The sequence below is a fragment of the Mandrillus leucophaeus genome, unplaced genomic scaffold (assembly GCF_000951045.1).
Source record: "Mandrillus leucophaeus isolate KB7577 unplaced genomic scaffold, Mleu.le_1.0 Scaffold895, whole genome shotgun sequence".
NCBI lineage: Eukaryota > Metazoa > Chordata > Mammalia > Primates > Cercopithecidae > Mandrillus > Mandrillus leucophaeus.
In genome coordinates, this window is record NW_012109752.1 from 400246 (window position 1) to 421490 (window position 21245).

Genomic DNA, 21245 nt, shown 5'->3' on the forward strand with positions numbered 1-21245 from the left:
TGGAGTGCAGTGGCACATCTTGGCTTATTGCAACCTCCACCTCCCGGGTTCAAGCAATTACCCTGCCTCAGTCTCCGGAGTAGCTGGGATTACAGCCATCTGCCACCACGCCCAGCTAATTTTTTGTATTTTTAATAGAGACAGGGTTTCATTGTGTTGGCCACGCTGGTCTCGAACTCCTGACCTCAGGTGATCCACCCGCCTTGGCCTCCCAAAGTGTTGGGATTACAGGCGTGAGCCACCATGTCCGGCCGGGAGATATTTTTAATAAGGCCTATAGGCAGGTCCCCATTTTCATTTTTGTAAGATCTGACAGCTGCATACATGAGAATAATCTAGAGCAGGGTTTCTCAGTCCCAGTACTATTGCTATTTTGGGCCAGTTCTTTGTTGTAGGGGGCTGTCCTGTGCACTGTAAAACATTTAACAATGTCTTTAACCTCTACCCACTAGATTCCAGTATCACCTCCACAGTGTGACAACATAAAATGTTTCTAGACATTGCCAAACATCTCCTGAGGGCAAAACTGCCCGCAGTTAAGAAGCACTACTCTAGAAATTTCCAACTATAAGCTAACAGTAAGATGTTGCTGATAAAATATAGACTATATAGTAATCATAGTACAGTGTCCATATTAAGAGATAAGAGCCATACTGTTTTCAATGCTAACTGACTCACACTTATGAGACAGTGCTCAACTGCAGATTTTAAAAGGACTTTGGGGCCAGGCATGGTGGCTCATGCCTGTAATCCCAGCATTTTGGGCGGCCAAGGCAGGTGGGTCTCCTGAGGTCAGGAGTTCGAGATCAGCCTGATCAAAATGGAGAACGCTGTCTCTACTAAAAATACAAAATTAGTTGGGCGTGGTAGCACATGCCTCTAATCCCAGCTACTCAGGAGGCTGAGGCAGGAGAATCGCTTGAACCTGGGAGGCAGAGGTTGCAGTGAGCCGAGATAGTACCACTGCACTCCAGCCTGGGCAACAAGAGCGAAACTCCGTCTCAAAAAAAGAAAAGAAAAAAAAAGCACTTTGGAAAACTGGAATTCATATAATCAAAGGTGACGAGGCTGATGAGAGACTGGGGAAAATGTCACAGAGGGACATTTAAGTAAATGGAGGTGGTCAGCCTATACAAGAGGAAGAAAAAACCATGATCTTCAAATAGCTGATGGACTGTCCTGTGGGAGGAAGTTTACTCAGGAAGGCAGATCTAGAACCAGTGGGAGGCACCTGCAGAAAGGAAGGTTTTGGTTCTATACAAGTAAAAGCTTTCTAACAATCAGAGCTGGCTAACAAATGTATTGGGCTGAGGTATGAAACACTGTACTCTTGTAATTCTGGATGTCTTCAAGCAGAAACAAGATTAACTGATGTCAGAGATGCCATAGGGAAATTTCTGCATAGGGTAGGCGGTGGGACAAGATGGTCTCTCTAAGGTTAGCAAAGGTAAAGTAATATGCCATCAATAAGCCATATGCAATTTCAAGACCTCAACCACAGCGAAAAAGATATTGCTAAATCATTCACCCTATTTCTGTTTAGTAACATCTTACATTTAGTCCTTGGTACTGTAACTACCAGTGACCTATTTTTTTCTAACTGACCTGTAATAGTTCCTGGATAGGCCAGGCGTGGTGGCTGATGCCTGTAATCCCAGCACTTTGGAAGGCTGAGGCGGGTGGATCACCTGAAGTTAAGAATTCGAGACCAGCCTGGTTAACATGGTGAAACCCCATTTCTACTAAAAATACAAAAAATTAGCTGGGCATCGTGGCGCCTGCCTATAATCCCAGCTACTCAGGAGGCTGAGGCAGGAGAATTGCTTGAACCCAGGAGGCAGAGGTTGCAGTGAGCCAAGATCACGCCGTTGCACTCCAGCTTAGGCAACAAGAGTAAAACTCCGTCTCAAAAAAAAAAGTTCCTGGATAATGTATTTCACTACCTTTAAACCAGAACTTTTATTCTGCTAATAATAACCACCAATATAATTTGTAAAATGCTTTGCAGTTTTCAAAGCATCCTGACATGCATCACCTTACTCACATTAGCTAAACATGAAAATGAAAACTTATTTTAGATAACCTGCTCTCATTTACTGCCTCTTGCCTGAATTTCCCCCTTTTTTTTTTTTCCCCCCGAGACTGAGTCTTTCTCTGTCATCCAGGCTGGAGTACAGTGGCGCGATCCTGGCTCACTGCAACCTCCACCTCCTGGATTCAAGTAAGTCCCCTGCCTCAGCTTCCCAAATCGCTGGGATTACAGGCACCCACCACCATGTCTGGCTAATTTTTCTATTTTTAGAACAGACGGGGTTTTACCATGTTGGCCAGGGTGGTCTTGACCTCAGGTGATCCACCTGCCTCAGCCTCCCAGTGCTGGGATTACAGAAAGTGTTGGGATTACAGGCATGAGCCACTGTGCCCAGCCTGAATTTCTTTCTTTCTTTCTTTCTTTTTTTTTTAGATAGAGTCTCACTCTATCGCCCAGGCTGGAGTACAGTGGCATGATCTCGGCTCGCTGCAACCTCTGCCTCTCGGGTCCAAGTGATTCTCCTACCTCAGCCTCCTGAGTAGCTGCAATTACAGCCATGCACCACCACGCCTGGCTAATTTTTATATTTTAGCAGAGACGGGGTTTCACCATGTTGGCCAGGCTGCTCTTGAACTCCTGACCTCAAGTGATCCACCTGCCTCAGCCTCCCAAAGTGCTGGGATTACAGGCGTGTGCCACGTGAAATAAAAGTTCATTAAACATTCACTAAGATAATAAAACATATTCCAGCAGATACTCATCTCCAAAACAAATCATTTAAACACAACCCGGAGATAAGCCAAATATAGTTATTTCTTTATCAAATAAGCCAACTCTAGTTATTTCCCTGTTAGATAAGCTAAATAGTCATTTTAGCACCAGAAACGTGGGCCTACTTAAGTAAAATTTCTGTTTTATTTATGATTTGGGGACGGAAATTCAAGAAATTACAATTTCATATTCCCAAATTTCAACATGGCTACACAACCCAAAAGTTCCAGAAGCAATCAAAACAAAACCTGAAGCATATGTGTTGCTGATAAGCAAAACTACTGTAAGTCCTAACCCCACGGACTCCTTCACTCCCCAACTAAAATTTGCACCAAGAATTTTGTAAGGACTTGCCCCAAAACCAAACTAGGCCCTCACTGACTGCTTTACTTACTTCTTTACGTTTTGTTTCCGGACATTCCGACTGCAGAGTGAGGGTTGCACCTTCGATATTTCTTGGCATGGGTGTGGAACCAGGGTTTATTGTCAAATGAATCTGATCTGGTGAGATAATGTGCTGCACATAACCCTGGGACATTGCTTCATGATCTATCAGGTGAAAGCCCTCTTCACCCCCTACTAGAAAAGGCAAGTGTTCTCCACACTGTCCGTCATCATCTTCATCCTCCAAAGTGCCAGGGTCCTGCTCAATAAGAACAGTGGTCCTATCATAAACAGTTCCAGATGAGGAAGGCACCAGTCCGTTTTTATCCACAAACCTGAGCATTTTATCATCAGGGGTCAGCTCATCTTCCTCTGCCTCAAAGTAGATGATGTTGTCGTCTGGACTGTGTTCCCCCATGGTTCAGTTGTGCTCAGCCCAATTGTGAGAAATGAAAACGTAATGACTTGTCTGCAACAGAACAAAGCCAGAGTTAAGAGTCATACCACAAGACCCACACAGCTCCTCAGCAACCACAAGGTTCATTTTCCCTCTCATTTAAAGAGCAAGCTAAAGCAAATGAAAAACCATCCTTGGAAATAATTTTTTTTTTTATTTTAACTTTAAAAACCATCAAGTCATTTTTTTTTTTTTTTTTTGAGACAGACTCTCGTTCTGTTGCCCAGGCTGGAGTGCAGTGGCGCGATCTCAGCTCACTGCAAGCTCTGCCTCCCGGGTTCACGCCATTCTCCTGCCTCAGCCTCCCAAGTAGCTGGGACTACAGGTGCCCGCCATTACGCCTCGCTAATTTTTTGTATTTTTAGTAGAGACGGGGTTTCACCGTGGTCTTGATCTCCTGACCTCGTGATCCGCCCACCTCGGCCTCCCAAAGTGCTGGAATTACAGGCGTGAGCCACCGCGCCCAGCCCATCAAGTCATTTTTAAAGAAAAGCAATGCTGGCCGGGCGTGGTGGCTCACGCCTGTAATCCCAGCACTTTGGGAGGCTGAGATGGGAGGATCGCTTGAGGCCAGGAGTTTGAGATCAGCCTGGTCAACATAGTGAGACCTCCATCTCTACAAGAAAGGAAAAGAAAAGAAAAGAGCTTTTCAAAAATTGAAGTAATAAGTTCATAAGACCCTCTGAATACGCCTGTCAAACAATTTGAAACTTGGTCAAAATATTTAAAGGGGACAAAAGAGCAAACAGAACAGTAGCTGCTTAAAGGCTGAGTTGCTACAAATCTTAAGAGAAACTCCACTCAAATACCCTCCAAATCAGACCACGAAGCAGTAAATGGTTTCATGTAGTTTATGGTAGAAGGAGCAAGGCTTTGGAGGCAGAGTCATCTACCTACAAATCCTGGCTTTGCCTTTTACTACATGGGTAACTTTTCTGTGCCTCATTTTTCTTATGTGCAAGGTGGGACTAGTAATTCCTGTTCTCTCAAAGTTTTTATAAGGAATAAAAGAGGCAACATATGTAAAGCACAATGTTTGGTAAATAGTAGAGGAACAAGTGTGAATTTCTTCCCTCCTACCTAGAACAGATGTTTCAACCTTCTGGGTGGAAGGGCTAATCCCCAGTCAGGCACAAACAATGAAGATCACTGTATCTATTTATGTCCAATATGGTGTTAACAAGAAGTTATGGTTGTATACTGGGCTCTCGTCCCTGAATGAATTGAGTCTTATTATTTTTGTTTCTACAGCCCCTAGCATAGTACACTGATACAAATGTCAGCTAAATGAATGAAAGACATGGCGACATACTCTCTCGTGAAGATATACTATCTTGGGAAGATACATTCTCTTGAGAAAAATACCACATTTGAAGCTTTCATGTTCTGGAATAGTGATTCTTCCTTCATCTGCAAACACAGGCTCTACAAATGTGGGTCTGGCAGGCAGAACAGAAAATTTTAAAATAATCAGCACATCCCTCTTAGTTTTCAGTCTGGCTTTGCATTTTATCTTTCTCTTCTGCTCTGGGTTAGAAAGTGAGCCTTTACTTAGTGGGGTGGCTAGACAGTTACCAGAAACAGGCCAAAGGATCGGATCCGGGAGGTACCGGCCCGACCCCTAGTTCTGGCTTACGCAACCCCACAGATGTACATTTCGCTGCATCTGAGAAGACAGAAGAGAGCACCGAGGACCCCAGTGGGCTGCCCGGGCACCCTCGGCGGCAACGCGGAGACCAACTGTCCGGAACAAACAAGACCAGGAGGTTTGAAGGTAGCCAACGAGGAGTGCGAACGGAGCCCCCTTGAGAGAAGGCTGGGAAAAGGAGCCTGTCTGCGATAGCCCCCAGCACAGCGCTACACAGAAAAACCCGAAGACAAGCTGGGGGTCTCCAAGCACCGAGGAGAGGGGCAGGGTCCGGGTCTCCATGGAAACAGGAAAGGGGGGCTGGATACCCATCCCCATGGAAACGGAGAAGGGGTGGGGTCCCTATGGTGACCAGACTGAGGTCTCTATTGGGAAATGCTTCAGGAGGGAGCCTAAGTCCCGCGCCCCCCGGTAAGTCCCAAGCCCAGGCCAAGTCTAGTTTCGCCTTTTACCTCCGCGGCTCCCGGCAACGGCGGCAGCAGCAGCTTCTCCCCTCCCCAGCGGCACCATGATTGCCCCCACCTTCCCCTAACGTCACTTCCGCTTCCGCTTTCCGGAGGAAGGAGGGGACAGCGGATCCGCCCCTCCCTGGCGCCTCTGGTTGGCTCAGGTTGTCAGGGGGCTGAGCTGCAGCCTCCAATTGGCGAGCGGGAGGGGCGGGGCGGGGCACCGAGGGGAAGGCGCCCAGAAGGTGAGTTTATTCGCGTGGGGAAGCGCCCGGGGTGTCACGGGCGGCCCGCAGGGTGTCGCCCTCGCGGCACTGGAATCAAGGAGAAGGGAACGAATCCCCAGGGAAGGATCCGAAATGTCCTCAGCCAGGTTTGCGCTGCCCGCCCTCGCCCTGGCAGCCACAGCAGCAGCGGGAAGAACCACAGTTGGCAGTCGGAACCCTGGCTCCAACCCGCCAGGGGAGCCTGGACGACCGCGACGTGCCCAGGTTTCTCCCGCCGGGGCCTCGGCCTTCCCTTCAGCACCCATCAAAGTTAACACAGACGGGAGGCCCAGAAAGGAAGACAAGACCCCAAAGGCAGAACTAAGAGTATTCTGAGCCCAGCTAGAGAGGACGCCACCGCCTCTTCCCTTCTCACGCGCTTGCCTAGGACGCCCAGCTCTCTTCTCACACTCTTGCCCAGGCTGGCGGTCCCAACTTTCTTCCCCTGCAAGAGGACGCAGCTTCGGCGGGACTCATGCCCGGGCCAGTTAGCGCCACCTACCGGCCACTCCCTTCTTTAACCTTTCACATTGTTCTGCTGGCCCGTGTCTTAAACCCATTTTACAGTGCCCAGTAGTGGGCATTCGTACCCAGGAAGCGATTCTGCATGTGCCTTCGTTATGCCCCTGTCCTTTCCAAATGCCTGGAGGATCTAGCTGTTAGATCCTCCCAGCTGCCACTGCCTGTTTTAACCATAAGCTGCTTCTCTCGAATATTCAGAGTGGGACAACTCCAAAAACTAGACCAGGGGTCAAGGGGTTCAGGCCAGTGCCATAACCATTTCTTGCTGGAAATATGTGAATAGTGACCGGTACCCACCAGACTGCCAGGAATATATCTCTTTGGCCCCAAGGCTTGAGCCACAAAGTCCAGCTGCAGCGAACTGCCATCTCTTAAGGGAGAAAAACATATACAACCACCACTGTTAAAAATACATTTATCATTAAAATATATTACACACGGAGACGGGAAGCATCATATACAGTTTGGAAGACTTGCTGACCCAGAAAATCCCACTTGTTTCACCGAACACTCATTTTTTCAGTGATTTTACATTTTTAGAGACGGGGTCTCCCTCTCTCACCCGGGCTGGCGTACAGTGATGTGTTCATAGCTCACTGCAGCCTCAAACTCCTATGCTTAAGTGAGCCACCCCACGTCAGCCTCCCAAGTAACGGACCACAGGTATGCATCACCACACCCAGCTAATTTTTTAAAAATGTTTTTGTAGAGATGGGGTCTCCCTGTGTTGCCCAGGCTGGTCCCAAACTCCTGGTCTCAAGTGATCCTCCCACCTGAGTCTCCCAAAGTGCTGAGATTACAGGCGTGAGCCACTGTGCCTGGTCATTTTAATTTTTTAAATGCCTGTATTGCCCTCAGAGGCTGAGCAACCAGCTTCAGAGTTATCGAGCCATTATCTGGGCAGGAATGGGGGTAGAGTTTGCATATGCATATACACATCCTCAGAGCACTGAAAGCATCTGGGGTGGCTGTGGCCTGTTTCACCCAGCAGCTTCTGCCTGCATTCTTGCCATCCAACTCATTGGCCTTTCATGACTTTCCATCAAATATCTGCTCATGGGGATCTCAGCCCAGGCTATAGGGAAGGCACTGACTATGCCCTGGAGGTAGGGTGAGTGAGTACAACAAATACAGTTATTTAAAAACATTTTAGGCCAGGCGTGGTGGTTCACACCTGAAATCCCAGCACTTTGGAAGGCCTGGATCACCTGAGGCCAGGCATTCGAGACCAGCCTGGCCAACATGGTGAAACCCTATCTCTACTAAAAATACAAAAAAATTAGCCAGGCGTGGTGGCAGACGCCTATAATCCCAGCTACTCGAGAGGCAGAGGTTCAGTCAACCAAGACCACGCCAATGCACTCCAGGCTGGGCAACAAAAGTGAAACTCCATCTCAAAAAAAAGATCAATCTGTGTTAAATAACTAAAGTTGAAAATTGAATGTCAGTTTTATTATGGTGGATTTTCTCCCGTGTCTTCACGACTCACAGCACTGAGTGTGCTAACCAATGGTGAGCTTAGTCAGGGTACTAGGCTCAGGAAATAGCTGCCATTCTTGCTACCAAGTGGCCTCACATAATTATCTTAAGGCATCTCTTGAGCTGAAACAGGTGGGGCTGGTAATTGGCAGCCTCAAGTAAAATAGGAGGAGAGATATAGAGGCTCAGAGTGGGTTGCAGAGGAACTGGTGAATAAATTCTTGAGCCTTTTTCTTCTCTGTCATATCAAGCTTTTGGTGACCAGCTGGGTTTCGAAGCAATAAGCTGCCAAATATGCTAGCTGCAAGAAAAAACACAGAAAAGAAATGATTCAGCAAAAGAAGGTACTAAAGACACACATCACTTAACAACAGGGATATGTTCTGAGAAATGTGTCATTAAGTGATTTCGTCATTGTGCAAACATCATAGAGTGTACTTAAACTTTCACAAACTTACACTTGTACTTACACAATTCTATATGGTATAGTCTATTGCTCCTAGGCTTCTGTACAGCATGTTACTATACTGAATACTACAGGCAGTTGTAACACAGTGCTCAGTATGTGTATATCCAAATATATCTAAACATAGGAAAGGCACATCAAAAATACGGTATTATGAGCTGGGCATGGTGGCTCACACCTGTCATCCCAGCACTTTGGGAAGCCAAAGCAGGCAGATCACTAGAGGCCACGAGTTCAAGACCAAGCTAGGCCAACATGATGAAACCCCATCTCTACTAAAAATACAAAAATTAGCCTGTCCTGCCAGTGGGCTTTCCAAGGGGAATGGTGCTGTGTCAGAGGTGGCTGAGGCTGGGAGGTTGTAGGGGAGACGGCCCTGCTTGGTGTCCTGCCTCTCTGGTTCCCGCCTCCTCTCCCCACCACCCCCTGTCCCCAGTGGGGGCTCGTCCCCAGGCTGAGACAAGGTTCCATGAGCGTGGTAGGGATGGCTGAGGTGTGGGCATTGGAGGGTGTGGCCCTGTGGCCCCTGTCCGAGGGGTGGCTGTGAGGGCCGGGGTGGCCATCTGGCTCCCAGCCCTCTCCCATCCCGCAGTGGGGAGGGTGGGCACGTTGGGCTGGTCACTGCCCTTAAAAAAAAAAAAAAAGGGGGTCGGGCGCAGAGGCTCAGCCCTCTAATCCCAGCACTTTGGGAGGCCGAGGCAGGCGGAATCATGAGGTCAAGAGATTGAGACCATCCTGGCCAACATGGTGAAACCCTGTCTCTACTAAAAATACAAAAATTAGCTGGGTGTGGTAGTGCACGCCTGTAGTCCCAGCTACTTGTAAGGCTGAGGCAGGAGAATTGCTTGAACCCGGGAGGTGGAGGTTGCAGTGAGCTGAGATCACGCCACTGCGCTCCAGCCTGGCGACAGAGCAAGACTCCGTCTCTAAAAAAATTAATTAATTAATTAAATTTAATTAAAAAGCTAGGCATAGTGGCAAGCGCCTATAATCCCAGCTACTCAGGAGGCCAAGGCAGAAGAATCACTTGAACCCAGGAGGTGGAGGTTGCAGTGAGCTGAGATCACACCACTGCACTCCAGCCTGGCTGACAGAGTGAGACTTTCTTAAGCACATACACACACACGCATACACAAACACACACACAAAACCACAGTATTATAATCTTATTGGCCCTCCATCGTATATGTGGTCCTTTGTTGACCAAGATGATATATGGTACATGACTATATTTTTTTGGGGGGGCGGGGGGATGGAGTCTCACTCTGTCGCCCAGGCTGGAGTGCAGTGGCATCTCGGGTCACTGCAGCCTCTGCCTCCCGGTTTCAAGCAATTCTCCCAACTCAGCCTCCCGTTTAGCTGGGATTACAGGCATGCGCCACCACACCCAGCTAATTTTTGTATTTTTAGTACAGGTGGGGTTTCACCATGTTGGCCAGGCTGGTCTCAAACTCCTGACCTCAGGTGATCTGCCCACCTCAGCCTCACAAAGTGCTCGGATTACAGGTGTGAGCCACCGCACCCAGCCCATGACTATACTTATTCTTGTGTTGTTAGGAGTAGGGAGCAGTGTCCAAATGCAAAACTTTCTGCTTTAAAAAATCTTTGCCCAGAGCTTGCCATTTTAGTTCTACTGCAAGGGACCTGGAATCCTCCTCAACCTCATTTCTCATTACGAGTCTCTCAGTTTGCAGAAATGCTTTCCATAGACATTTGGCTGCTTACCTAGAATATTCTCATCCAAATGATTTTTTGCTGAATTTTTCAGCAGTTCTTGTAAAAACGCCATCAAGTAGTAGAAGACATTTTTGTAGAATGTGGGGAGAGTAGAAATGACCTGAAAGAGAAAGAACTGGCATTTGTCTTTTGTTCACTGAATTATTTGTCAAGTGGCTACTATAGTCCAAGAACTGTGTACACGATCCAAGTGCACGAGAAAGACTGTGCACAGAAAACTGGTTGCTTACTACTTGGCATAAGTACCAAAAGAGAGGTAGGGGTCAAATGCAACATGAATTTAGAAGTCAAACTTTTAACTACATGTTCCTATAAGACTGAAGGAAATAAGACATTTTAGTTGGGTCTTGAATATAAGACAAAATTGGACTTACAGAGATAAGAACTGGGGTTATTTAGAGCAAAGAAAGTATAAAAAAGGGCAGGAGAAGGGAAATAGTGAGATAAGTAGAGAGAACACTTTATGAGAAGTCAATTTTGGCAGGAGCATAACTAGAAGGGTTGATCAGGCCCTGATCAATGAGTACTCCAGCTATCTGCATATCAGAATCAGTTTGGAAGCTTGAACAAAATAGATTCCAAAAGTGATTATGGGCCGGGCTCAGTGGCTCATGCCTATAGGCTGGGCTCAGTGGCTCATGCCTATAATCCCAGCACTTTGGGAGGCCGAAGCAGGTGGATCACCTGAGGTCAGGAGTTCGAGACCAGCCCGGCCAACATGGTGAAACCCCATCTCTACTAAAAATACAAAAATTAGCCAGGCGTGGTGGTGCACGCCTGTAATCCCAGCTACTCAGGAGGCTGGGGCAGGAGAATCACTTGAACTTGGGAGGCAGAGGTTACAGTGAGCCGAGATCGTGCAATTCATTCCAGCCTAGGTAATACAGCAAGACTCCATCTCAAAAAAAAAAAAAAGTGATTGTGATTCAGTGGATTTGGGGTATGGCTTTAGAATCTCTATTATTGGCAAGTTTTCTAGATTATTCTGCCAAGGCCTGTTGTATGTGTGAACCACCAAGCTAGATCATAGAAAGTCTTCGATATTTAAGATTAGTAATTGGCAATAGAGAGCCAAGTATGGTTTTTGACCAACAGTCACATGACAATAGCTTTAGAATACACAATCTGATGGCAGTGTGCAAAACAAATCAACAGGAGACCGTGAATGCAGGGCACTGAGCCAAGGTAGGTACAATGAGAATGGAAGAGAGAGGACGGGGGATAGAGCAACGAGACTGGGCACGTGGGAGGCAAGGAGAGGGTGGAGTCAGAAATGACTCAGGTTTTGAGGTTGACTCACTGGAATTAAGGTTGATGCCATTAAAAGAAACAAAGACATAAGAGAAAGAACAGGTTGGAGAAGGAAAGATAAGGTGTTCAGTTTCTGAGATGCTGCACTTGAGGAACTGTGTCCACTCTGTTCCCTCAGCCCCACGGGGTCTGGGGCTAACCACATGCTGCTCAGTGCTTCCTCTCACCTGTTTGCTTGCTGTGTAGTTGCCAGAACACTCCAAGCAGTTATGGTAGGCGCTGTAACAGATGACAGGCTCTGGAAGGCTCTCCAGGAAAAGCAGCAGAGCTTCGGCTACAGAATGATTGCTGGCAGCTTTTGGCCCGTTGTTAAGGAACCGATGATGCTGCTGCCCATGGTTAGGAAAAGGCCCAGGAGCAAGCACGTGCCAGAAGTGCTGACTGCCCTGTCAGGCTCTCTGCTCAGGGCTAGGATGCCAGCCTAACTTCTCGAAGGGGCCACATTGTTTGTCAGGTGAGCCAGGCCCTCCTGAGTTCCTGCTCTATTGGTTGCTTAAAGTTGTAAATTCTTAGCCTGGGCTACATGGTGAAACCCTGCCTCTATAAAAAGTTCAAAAATTAGCCAGGTGTGGTAGTATGTACCTGTGGTCCAAGCTACTCGGGAGGCTGAGGTGAGAGGATTGCTTGAGCCCAGGAGGTAAAGGCTGCAGTGATCCAAGATCACACTACTGCACTCCAGCCTGGGTGATAGAGATGGACCCTATCTCAAAAAAATAAAATGAAATAAAATTGTAAAGCCTTCTCTATGCAAACTTTAAATAAAACATGGTAGCTGAGGATACAATATCAGATTTTGAGCCATAAAATACTTTCCTTTTTCTCACCTGTCTCACTCACATTCTCTCTCTCTCTCTCACTCATATTCTCTCTCTCTGTCTCTCTCACACACGCACAGTTGAATGTCTGAAGGATACAGAGGTTATCAATCATTCCAGTATCCAAGCAGTCCCTGACATGTTCAAATTCTGACCTCAGGCCTGGCTGCTGAAACAGATCTTCCTGCAAAAGGGAACACAGTAACAAAACAATTATTTTCTCAGAAAATCATGAATGATTTCCTGACCTGGCAATATCACTAGCAGAATGCAACAAGGAGCAGTGTGGTGAGGCCTCTGAATCACCCTGACAGATGATCTGATTTAGGCTGATGTGGCTAATTCATCTTGCAGGACTTCCCAGGCAAGTTTCTACAATAGGTCTTCAGGCATCTACTATAAAACTATGGGTAGGGCACACAACACACAAGAAGATCCAACATTGGAGAAAACATAAAGGCAGCTATGTTTCCTGCAGTAGTATAGAGGGATTACCCAGGGGGAAAAAAATGAAGAAAATATACAGTGCATAAGAGCATAAGAGAACACTAACAAGGCACCTCAATGCTTTGGGCAAATAAGATTATGGCAGCGGTCAGGCGTGTTGGCTCACGCCTGTAATCCCAGCACTTTGGGAGGCAGAGGCGGGCGGATCACGGGATTGAGACCATCCTGGCCAACATGGTGAAAGCCTGTCTCTAAAAAAATACAAAAATTAGCTGGGCTTGGTGGTACATGCCTGTAATCCCAGCTACTCAAGAAGCTGAGGCAGGAGAATTGCTACAACCCGGGAGGTGGAGGTTGCAGTGAGCCGAGATGGTGAACTGCACCCCAGCTTGGTGACAGAGCGAGACTCCATCTCAATAAAAACAGATTATGGCAACAAAGCTATTTCCATTAGTCTCAGGATACTTTATGTTCATTTGTTTTATAAAATGACTTAATACCATGTAACTGTATTAATAATAACAATATTATATGTATTGCTCAAAAGTTTCATTTGAAAGAAGGGCTACAGAGAAAGTAGAATAGTACAGCACTGAAGAATATGACTTCTCTAGCCAGATTCACTGTATTCAAATTCTACCTCTGCCCATTTATCAGCTTGGGGACGTTAACCAAGTTATTCACCTTTCCAGGCATCTGTTTCCTCATCTGAGAACTACTGTGAAAACTAGAGGCAATGCTGTAAAAAACAGTTAGAATAGTGATTGGTACACTGCAACTCTCAATAAATGTGAGGAGGAAAAAAGTGAAAATGGAATATCATAAGAATGCATATTTAAAAAAAAAAAAGATGTTGCTCTGAAGTGGTCAAGTGGGCTTGTAGTTGGTATAGGTCTCCCTGAAACCTACATAAACAGGTCAGTGAAACTAACTGATCTGATTAGTGAAGCCTGCCCTAGTCACTCTAGAAATCAGGCCTCCAAATTTGTGGCCCAGGGGTTGCATCTGGTCCCCTGCCTCTGCTTGGTTTATCAACAAGTTGGCCCCACCCATTCCCAGAAGCTGGTGAGAGTTCCTGAGGAGAGCGATGACATCCTGAGAGGCCTCCAGGCAGCTTTCCGGCTGGAGGACCCCAGAGGCCATGGGAAGGAACATGCTGTGCTGTGCCGGGATGGCCTTCCTATGCAACGCTGCTTCCCTTGGGGGTAATCAGGTACTGCATGTAATAGCAGGGCCTCTGGCAGGGCCTGGTGGCTCACACCTGTCATCCCAGCACTTTGGGAGGCTGAGGCGGGCAGATCACCTGAGGTCAGGAGTTGCAAGACCAGCCTGGCCAACATGGTGAAACTCCATCTCTACAAAAATACAAAAATTAGCCAGGCATGATGGCGGGTGCCTGTAATCCTAGCTACTTGGGAGACTGAGGCAGGAGAATCACTTGAATCTGGGAGGCGGAGGTTGCAGTGAACCGAGATTGCACCATTGCACTCCAGCCTGGGCAACAGAGTAAGACTCTGTCTCAAAAAAAAAAAAAAAAAAATAGCAGGGTCTCCCAGGAGTGTGAAACATGGCATACTATCTATCCTTCCTCCCCTCCCTGGGTGAAGAACAGTTCTCCACAGGTTCCTTATGCAAAAAGTTCTTGGGGCTGATGGTCCTTCTCAAGGCAGCCTGGCCTCAATCAGGTCTGAATGCTTAAACACAACCTACCTGCTGGACAGCATTTCGGTACAGGTAATCAACCATCATCCAGAGCTCTTTGGGGATTTCCATGGGGCTCTCCAACTGGCTGCCATCATCTCCTGTCTGTATTGGCATCAGAGTCTGGAAAACAATCAAGATCATGACAGAACTTCTGCCAGGTTGGCTCCAGGAAAATGCATGGCATGGGAATGGCAAACCCACGGAAAAAGGAAAACATTTCACTGCCCCTAACCACACATTCCACAGACAGAAATGAAATCAGGTGGTATGATCAAGGAACAAAAGGTAATTTTTGAGAATCAGGAGACGGTTATGACAAGCAGTTTCAATGAATCAGGTGAAATATGCACCATCTTTTTAGGAAAAAAATCATTCCTATAGCATTTCACTATAGAACCAGAGAGAAGATGTGGTCTGGTGAGGAAACAGCACAGACTTGGAAGTCCAAAAATCTGAGTTCAAGGCCCGGGACCACTGTTTTGATTTTTATTTTTTATTTTTATTTTTTTGAGATGGAGTCTCACTCTGTCGCCCAGGCTAGAGTGCAATGGCACGATCTCGGCTCACTGCAACCTCCACCTCCCAGGTTCAAGCGATTCTCCTGTCTCAGCCTCCCTAGTAGCTGGGATTACAGGTATGTGCCATCACGCCTTGGCTAATTTTTTGTATTTTAGTAGAGACGGGGTTTCACCATGTTGCTCAGGCTGGTCTCGAACTCCTGAGCTCAAGCAATCCACCTGCCTCAGCCTCCCAAAGTGTTAGGATTATAGGCGTGAGCCACCACGCCCAGTCTGATTTTTTTTTTAATTGATTTTTTTTTTTTTTTAAATTTTGAGATGGGGTCTTGCTATGTTGCCCAGGCTGGTCTTGAACACCTGGACTCAAGTGATCTACCCATCTCAGCCTCCCAAAGTGCTGAGATTACAGGCGTGAGCCACCGTACCGAGCCTCCAGGTCCACTGTTTTTATTTATTTATTTATTTATTTCAGACAGAGTCTTGCTCTGTCACCCAGGCTCAGTGCAGTAGTGCTATCTTGGCTCGCTGCAACCTCCGCCTCCCGAGTTCAAGCGATTCTCCTGCCTCAGCCTCCCAAGCAGCTGGGAATACAGGCACCCGCCACCACGCCCAGCTAATTTTTTTTATTTTTAGTAGAGATGGGGCTTCACCATCTTGGCCAGGCTGGTCTCGAATTCCTGACCTCGTGATCCACCTGCCTCGGCCTCCCAAAGTTCTGGGATTACAGGCGTGAGCCACTGTGCCCAGCCTCCAGGTCCACTGTTAACTCACCATATGACCTGTGACAAATCACTCTCCTTGATTGGGCCCGTTTTCATCTACATGATGAAGAAGAGGGAATTCAAGACTCCCTAAATTTAAAAATGCATTGGAAAAAAAGCATACATATTACCATAGATTGCTCCAAATTAGTTCCCTTGTATTAGAATTGTCTCCATAGGAATCTTTTAGATCGCAGCAAATTTAGTTTAGGATGATAACCTACCAATGATGATTTAAAAGAAACAAAAGAATAATATCATTGACAATGGAACTTTCATTATTTTGGAGTTCATGGCTGAGTTTGTCTTCTTTTTTTTTCAGAGATAGGGTCTTACGCTATCGCTCAGGTACTGCAGTCTTGAACTCCCAGTCTCCCTCCCACCTCGGCTTTCCAAGTAGCTAGGACTACAAGTGCACACCCCCGTACCCAGCTCATTTCTTAATTGTTTTGTAGAGATGGAGTCTCATTATGTTGCACAGGCTGGTCTCAAAGTCCTGGCCTAAAACATTTCTCCTGCCTTGGCCTTCCAAAGTGCTAGGATTACAGTTGTGAGTCACTATGTCCAACCCATGGCTGAGTTTCTCTAATGTGCTGCTACAGACTGAATGTGTATGTCCCTCTCAAATACATACGTTGAAACCTAATCCCTCGGGTGATGGTACTAGGAGGTAGGGCCTTTGGGAGATGGATAGAGCATAAGGGCTCTGCCCTGATGAATGGGATTAGTGCCCCTAAACAATACACCTCAGAGACCTCCCTCACCTCTTCTGCCATGTAAGAACACAGTGAGAAGATGGCCCTCTATGAACCAGGAGGTAGGCCCTCACCAGACACCAAATCTGGCAGTGCCTTGATCTTGGACTTCCCAGTCTCCAGAACTGTGAGAAATAAATTTCTGTTGTTGATAAACCACCCAGTCTATGGTATACTGTTATAGCAGCCCAAACAAAGACACGTACTATAAGTGAAATACTGAAAAACATGGCCGCAGCATTTTGCAGCTTTTCTTTCCTATCAAGAAGTGGAGTTAGGAAGGGCATGGTGGCTTATGCCTGTAATCCCAACACTTGGAGAGGCCGAGGTAGGTGGATCAGCTGAGGTCAGGAGTTCGAGAACAGCCTGGCCAACATGGCGAAACCTCGTCTCTACTAAAAATATAAAAAAATTAGCTGGGCATGGTGGTGCACACTTGTAGTCCCAGGTACTGGGAGGCTGAGGCACGAGAATCGCTTGCAACCCAGGTGGCAGAGGTTGCACTAAGCAACCTTCCAGCTACTGGGGAGGCTGAGGCATGAGAATCACTGCAACGTGGGCGGCAGAGGTTGCAGTGAGCCGAGATCGCTCCACTGCACTCCAGCCTGGGTGACAGAGTAAGACTCTGTCTCAGAAAAAAAATAAAAATAAAAATAAAAATAAAAATAAGGGCCGGGCACAGTGGCTCACGCCTGTAATCCCAACACTTTGGGAAGCCAGGGCGGGTGGATAATCTGAGGTCAGGAGTTTGAGACCAGCCTGGCCAACATGGTGAAACCCCGTCACTACAGAAAATACAAAAATTAGCCGGGTATGGTGGCGGGTACCTGTAATCCCAGCTACTTGGGAGGCTGAGGCAGGAGAATCGTTTGAACCCGGGAGGCAGAGGTTGCAGTAAGCCACGATCATGCCACTGCACTCCAGCCTGGGTGACAAAGTGAGACTCCAACTCACAAAACAAAACAAAACAAGCCAGGCGTGGTGGCTCACACCTGCAATCCCAACACTTTGGAAAGCTGAGGAGGGCAGATCACTTGAGATCAGGAGTTCAAGACCAGCCTGGCCAACATGGTGAAACTCCGTCTTTATTAAAAATACAAAAATTGGCTGGGTGCAGTGGCTCACGCCTGTAATCCTAGCACTTTGGGAGGCTGAGGCGGGCGGATCACCTGAGGTCAGGAGTTCAAGACCAGCCTGGCCAACATGGTGAAATCCCGTCTCTACTAAAATACAAAAATTAGCTGGGCATGATGGTGGGTGCCTGTAATCTCAACTACTCGGGAGGCTGAGATGGGAGAATTGATTGAACCCGGGAGACGGTGGTTGCAGTGAGCCAAGATGTGCCACTGCATTCCAACCTGGACAACAGAGAGAGACTCCATCTCAAAAAAAAAAAAAAAGAAAAAAAAAGTCAGGCGTGGCGGCTCATGCCTGTAATCCCAGCACTTTGGGAGGCTGTGGCAGGTGGATCGTCACCTGAGGTCGGGAGTTCAAGATCAGTGTGACCAACATGGAGAAACCCCATCTCTACTAAAAACACAAAAAAAATTAGCCAGGCATGGTGGGACATGCCTGTAGTCCCAGCTACTCGGGAGGCTGAGGCAGGAGAATCACTTGAACCCGGGAGGCAGAGGTTATGATGAGCCAAGATCACGTCATTGCACTCCAGCCTGGGCAACAAGAGTGAAACTCCGTCTCAAAAAAAAAAGTGGAGTCTTTCTCCACTCGTAGAATCTCTAGTCTGGCTTCACAACTTGCTCTACCAATAAAACATGGCAGAAGTGGCCTTGTATGCATTTTGGAGCCTATGCTACAAAAGGCCTTACAGTTCTTCTCTCATGTTCTTGCTACTGCCTACAGAAGCCTGAGCTAGCCTTCTGAATGATAAGCCCATGTGGTGAGTGAAACTCAGAGAAAAGCTAACACCAAGACATGTGAGAGAAGCCATCTGGAGCCCTCCGGCCATCACAGCTGCCATCTGATTATAACCACACAAATGGGGCTAGGTGAGACCAGCAGAAGACCCATATTGGAAACCCACAGAATCATGAGAAGCAATAACTCGGTGTTAAAAACTACTAAAATTTCAGGATGGTTTGTAGCACAGCAATATACAGCTGATACACTAAGCAAGCTCTAGGAGGCTGAAGAATGTCTAAGTCCCTAGGAAGGTAGGCATAGGAATATCTTGTTTGACTGGCTTGGCTGCTACAAAGTTCTAGATGTTTCTTTGTGGCATATTACTCACCAGCTCACTAATAGTTTCAAGTGGTAGGTCCAAGATTGGCTCTCTCATGTAACACAGTGTATGAATGGGAGACCCGAAACAGCTGGGCAGGTAATTCCCAGACACAGATAAAAAGTAATCCTTTCCCCTGTCCAAGTGCAAAACCAGAATGTCCTCAATTTTGTCTTCACCCGAGTTGAGCTTTGTAGCTGTCGTCTTATTTACGAAGAGCTCCAGTTCAATCTCAATGTCAGAATCTGCAGAGAAATTTTAAAAATAATGTTGGCTGAGGGGAGGCCAAGAGGAAAGGGGAAAGAAAATAGGAGGGAAGCGGGTAAGCCATAAAGAGTTAGGAAAAGGAAAGAAAAGGTATCAGCCAACCAACAAGCATCTAAATGTGCTTAGCATGCAGGAGACATAAGAACAAAGAGTTTATAGTCCAACTGGGAATACGAAAACAACAAACAAAAACATTTGAATAGACAAATGCTATAAAATTTAAGTACTAAGGAGCATAGCTTAAGCTAGAAATACTAACAGAATAAGAAGACATGGATCAAAGAGCCTTCCCTGAGCCAGGTAAGATGAAGATGCCTGATTCAGTAGAAGTGTAATGCAATTATCAGCCTATGAATTGTCCACAAAACACCCTTCATTGTTCCATCACATAGTACCATGCAGAGTGCGAAGGAGAAGTCAGGAAAAATGTGGATGGTACATTCCAGAGCCAGATATAATTTCTGGATCAACTTCCCCATTATCAAGAGCAGATAATTGGGAGTTGATTATAGCAAGATAGCAAAATGGTTCCTTTAACAGCAGCACCTGATTTACAGCAATCTTATGTTTTCTCTTTCTGTGAAATTATGGAACATATAAATGACTGAGAATGCTTTTGAAACTGAACTCATGCTCCCCACTATTTTCTATTTTATTTATGAATGGGTTCATCTATAGGGCTTTTTAAAAAGCCTCAAGCAGAGAATAAAACACTCAAGCAAAAAGCTCATTTTAGGAAAATGAGCATATATAGAGTAAGGCATTCCCCAAACCAGATACCAGGAAGCTAGGAACAGAGGGCTTACCAGGCAGGAGGAAGCCTCTGCTGGGGTTGGCATTCAGCCACTGCTTACAGTAAGACTCTTCATCAGGCTTGTTGATGAATTCAAAATGACAGGGTACTTGTCCATTATGAATTGTAAAGGATTCTACTTTCAATTGCATGTACTTCACATTCTGAAAACAGAACTGGGAAGAAGCCCGAGGCCAGTAAAAACGAGTGCCCTTTCCTCGGCAACCTGCCCAGCCACCCCAACTGGGCAATCCTTACCATGGAAAGAAAATGAAGGACCATCTCTTTTAAATGTTTCTGCTTTAAGTATTTACCTGGGAGGCCACAGTTCCCACTAAAGACTAGTTATCTGTGTTTAACCCAAAATCCAAAAATTCCATTTGTTTTTGTATGTCTATTTCCTGAAGAAAGTCAAAGTTTATATCTTCTATACGCAAAAACCATTTACAAAATACCCTTCACAAATTCCACTTCTACACATGAAGATCAAGCCCATCCTTCCAAGTAGCTGGACAACTAGGGCATTAAAAATGCCATCTGCGGCTGCCACAGTGGCTGAGGCCCATAATCCCAGCACTTTGGGAGGCCAAGATGGGCAGATCACTTGAGCTCAGGAGTTCAAGACCAGCCTGGCCAACATGGTAAAACCCCATCTCTACTAAAAATGCAAAAATTAGCTAGGCATGGTGGCACAGCCTGTAATCTCAGCTACTGGGAGGCGGAGGCAGGAGAATTGCTTGAACCTAGGAGGTGGAGATTGCAGTGAGCCGAGATCATGCCATTCCACTCCAGCCTGGGTGACAGAGTGAGACTCTGCTTAAAACAAACAAACCAAACAAAAAAACGCCTTCACCTTAAACCCCGGTTTAACTTTGTAGAATGTCAAGTTTAATTGATCATCCATGTGGCTCTTCCACAAAAAACCTTCAGACCTTATTCAACTTCCTATATTACCTATTCCTTTTCTATACTGTCTTCCCTCCCACCAACTCATGGGTATCCAAACTCAATTTAATCTCAAAGCAAAGCATCAGTAAGAAGAAAACTCCATTGCAAGAATACACAATAGTTATTCTAAAACCAAAACACATTTTGAACCGTATTCTGGTTTAGAAGAGCAGGACATGATGACCTAAGCCAACAACCTCTCTCTTCTCAGCTAACACCATCAGCCTCACTTTATCTAGAAGCAGTCTATGAAAAGACCACAGTCCGAGAGTGCTATAGGTGCCTCCTAGAACTCTGAGCTCCAACAGATGAAGAGATTTAAGCTCTAGGAATAGAAGAGCCCAACACTTTTTTTTTTTTTTTTTTGAGACAGAGTCTCGCTCTGTCGCCCAGGCTAGAGTGCAGTGGCCGGATCTCAGCTCACTGCAAGCTCCGCCTCCTGGGTTCACGCCATTCTCCTGCCTCAGCCTCCCGAGTAG

General features: G+C 46.5%; 2 protein-coding genes across 2 annotated transcripts in view; both read right to left on the reverse strand.

The window, feature by feature from the left end:
• Nucleotides 1-5845, reverse strand: part of MTF1 (metal-regulatory transcription factor 1) — a 46961-nt gene extending 41116 nt beyond the window's left edge. Inside the window, exons 1-2 of the mRNA XM_011969519.1 lie at nt 5745-5845; nt 3198-3656 (exon numbers count right to left, since the gene is read on the reverse strand). Coding sequence (XP_011824909.1) covers nt 3198-3605 — 408 coding nt within the window. The 5' untranslated portion in view covers nt 3606-3656; nt 5745-5845. The remainder of the gene's footprint in view (nt 1-3197; nt 3657-5744) is intronic.
• A 2106-nt stretch (nt 5846-7951) lies between these two features.
• Nucleotides 7952-21245, reverse strand: part of INPP5B (inositol polyphosphate-5-phosphatase, 75kDa) — a 96862-nt gene continuing 83568 nt past the window's right edge. Inside the window, 7 exon segments of the mRNA XM_011969513.1 lie at nt 7952-8306; nt 10197-10308; nt 11687-11814; nt 12434-12518; nt 14492-14605; nt 18768-19003; nt 19832-19994. Coding sequence (XP_011824903.1) covers nt 8191-8306; nt 10197-10308; nt 11687-11814; nt 12434-12518; nt 14492-14605; nt 18768-19003; nt 19832-19994 — 954 coding nt within the window. The 3' untranslated portion in view covers nt 7952-8190.